The sequence below is a fragment of the Plectropomus leopardus genome, unplaced genomic scaffold (genome assembly GCF_008729295.1).
Source record: "Plectropomus leopardus isolate mb unplaced genomic scaffold, YSFRI_Pleo_2.0 unplaced_scaffold26148, whole genome shotgun sequence".
Classification (NCBI taxonomy): Eukaryota; Metazoa; Chordata; class Actinopteri; order Perciformes; family Serranidae; genus Plectropomus; species Plectropomus leopardus.
The window spans coordinates 1-1,861 of record NW_024628433.1 but is presented as its reverse complement, the minus strand read 5'-3'; the positions used below and the strand labels follow the sequence as shown (position 1 = coordinate 1,861).

General features: G+C 32.0%; 1 protein-coding gene across 1 annotated transcript; it reads left to right on the top strand.

Moving 5' to 3' along the window:
- Positions 1–114: 114 nt before the first annotated feature.
- Positions 115–1,772, top strand: LOC121966865 (beta-soluble NSF attachment protein-like). Its single transcript, XM_042516936.1, has 5 exons — positions 115–225; positions 333–449; positions 1,305–1,351; positions 1,468–1,545; positions 1,696–1,772. The coding sequence occupies exons 1-5, from the start codon at positions 159–161 to the stop codon at positions 1,753–1,755; spliced, it is 369 nt and encodes a 122-aa protein (XP_042372870.1). The 5' UTR covers positions 115–158; the 3' UTR covers positions 1,756–1,772.
- Positions 1,773–1,861: the final 89 nt, after the last annotated feature.

Here is a 1,861-nt window from a genome sequence, read left to right as displayed (position 1 = left end):
TCGCTCATGCAGCATGCCCCAAAATATCATCACAATAACAATATCTAGGCTAGTTATTAAATATTATGGCGCTTGAAATTTGATCATTATCACCCAGCAATTGTCTCTTTAAGTATTGTTTTAACTAATCACGTGTGTCACACAGGGGTTCCTCCAAGATGGAAGAGGCCTGTGATATGTATGTGAGAGCAGCCAACATGTACAAAATGGCCAAAAACTGGTGTGGTAAGAATAATTAGTTGAGTGACAAAAAATGTAATGATTTCCTTCTCTTTGTTTAGATCTTTACAGACTTTAAAACCTCTAACATGCAACATTTTCTTTTTTTTCAGCTGCAGGAAATGCGTTCTCCCAAGCTGCTGCCCTTCACCTCCAGATGCAGAGCAAACATGATGCAGCAACTAACCTTATAGAGGCTGGAAATGCCTTCAAAAAAGCAGATCCACAAGGTAATCATTACTCATAACCACCCTCTGGACTATGTGGCTGACAAAGCTCACTTGTAATTCCTGTTTTACAAGCTGTTGTACCAGTTCCAGTGGACCATGTACATAAAGTCAGTGTCATCTGATGTTTAAAGAGCATTAACAGCATTCTTCTCACTGTGCAGTTAAAAAGTGGGACATATTTGGACAAGTTTTTGTTTTTTTTTTTTTTTTTTTTTTTTTTTTACATTTTATGTATTTAACACAAAGACAAGACTTAGAATGCCTAATATATTTGAGATGTTTACCATAAAGTTCACATACTAGTCATTCTTTTGGCCTTTAACACCCATATTCAACCCAGTTAAAAACATCTTTAATGGGGATATTACTTCTCCAAATTAACCTATTAATTTGGCAAACTTAATTGTTTACCGTCCAATAAATAGAGAACAAGGAATATACAAATATGTATATCAAAGCAGTAATAATAATAATGAAATAGAATCTAACAAAAACAGAAACAGAAAGTAGAATCAAAAAAGATAATGCAAATAACAAAGCAAAAACCTAGAAAGTTTTTGTTGTTGTTGTTGTTTTTGTTTTTTGTTTTTTTGTTTTATTTTGTTTGTTTTTTTCCCCCTGGAATTCTGTATTTTTGTTTACGTAATTTTTAATTATTAGTATTATTTCATTAAATTAGTTATTGTTTTTTATATATGTATATGACTTATTTGATTTGATGACTATAAGTGACATTGTTCAAGTGACAAAAGTTCAATAAAATATTAATGAGAAAAAGAAAAAACACAAAAAAGATGTAGCTAGAGTGACAGGGTTTTATGTCATGTGTCTAAATATTTTTATATTTCTTAACAGAGGCCATAAACTGCCTAAACCGAGCTATTGAGATATACACTGATATGGTGAGTCAACAGAGAGGGATCTCTTCTTTAAGTTATTAAATTAAAAAAAAGCCCATTTCTGTTTAGCAACAGATTTGCTTACATAACTTTATTGTTATTATTATTGTTATTTTTAGGGGCGCTTTACCATCGCAGCCAAACATCACATCACCATTGCTGAAGTATATGAGACAGAGTTGGTGGACATCGACAAGGTAAGATGAAATATATGTGCTTAATGTTTGTTATTTCATACATCAATTCTTGCTTCTAATTTATCAGCTAATAGTATCTGTTGTTTTAATCTGTCAATTTATCTCTTGGAGAAAGCTCTGTTTATGTCTTATGTCCAAATTCCATTCCAGTCCATCGCTCATTACGAACAGGCAGCAGATTATTACAAAGGTGAAGAAGCCACCAGGTGAGTATTTTAGATCAGTAATATTTTCTCTTATTTGCTTTTGGGGTGTGATGTTTTGTGGGCTTTTTATATCTAATAAATGCAATTTCTTTTTTCATTTTAAGTTTTTG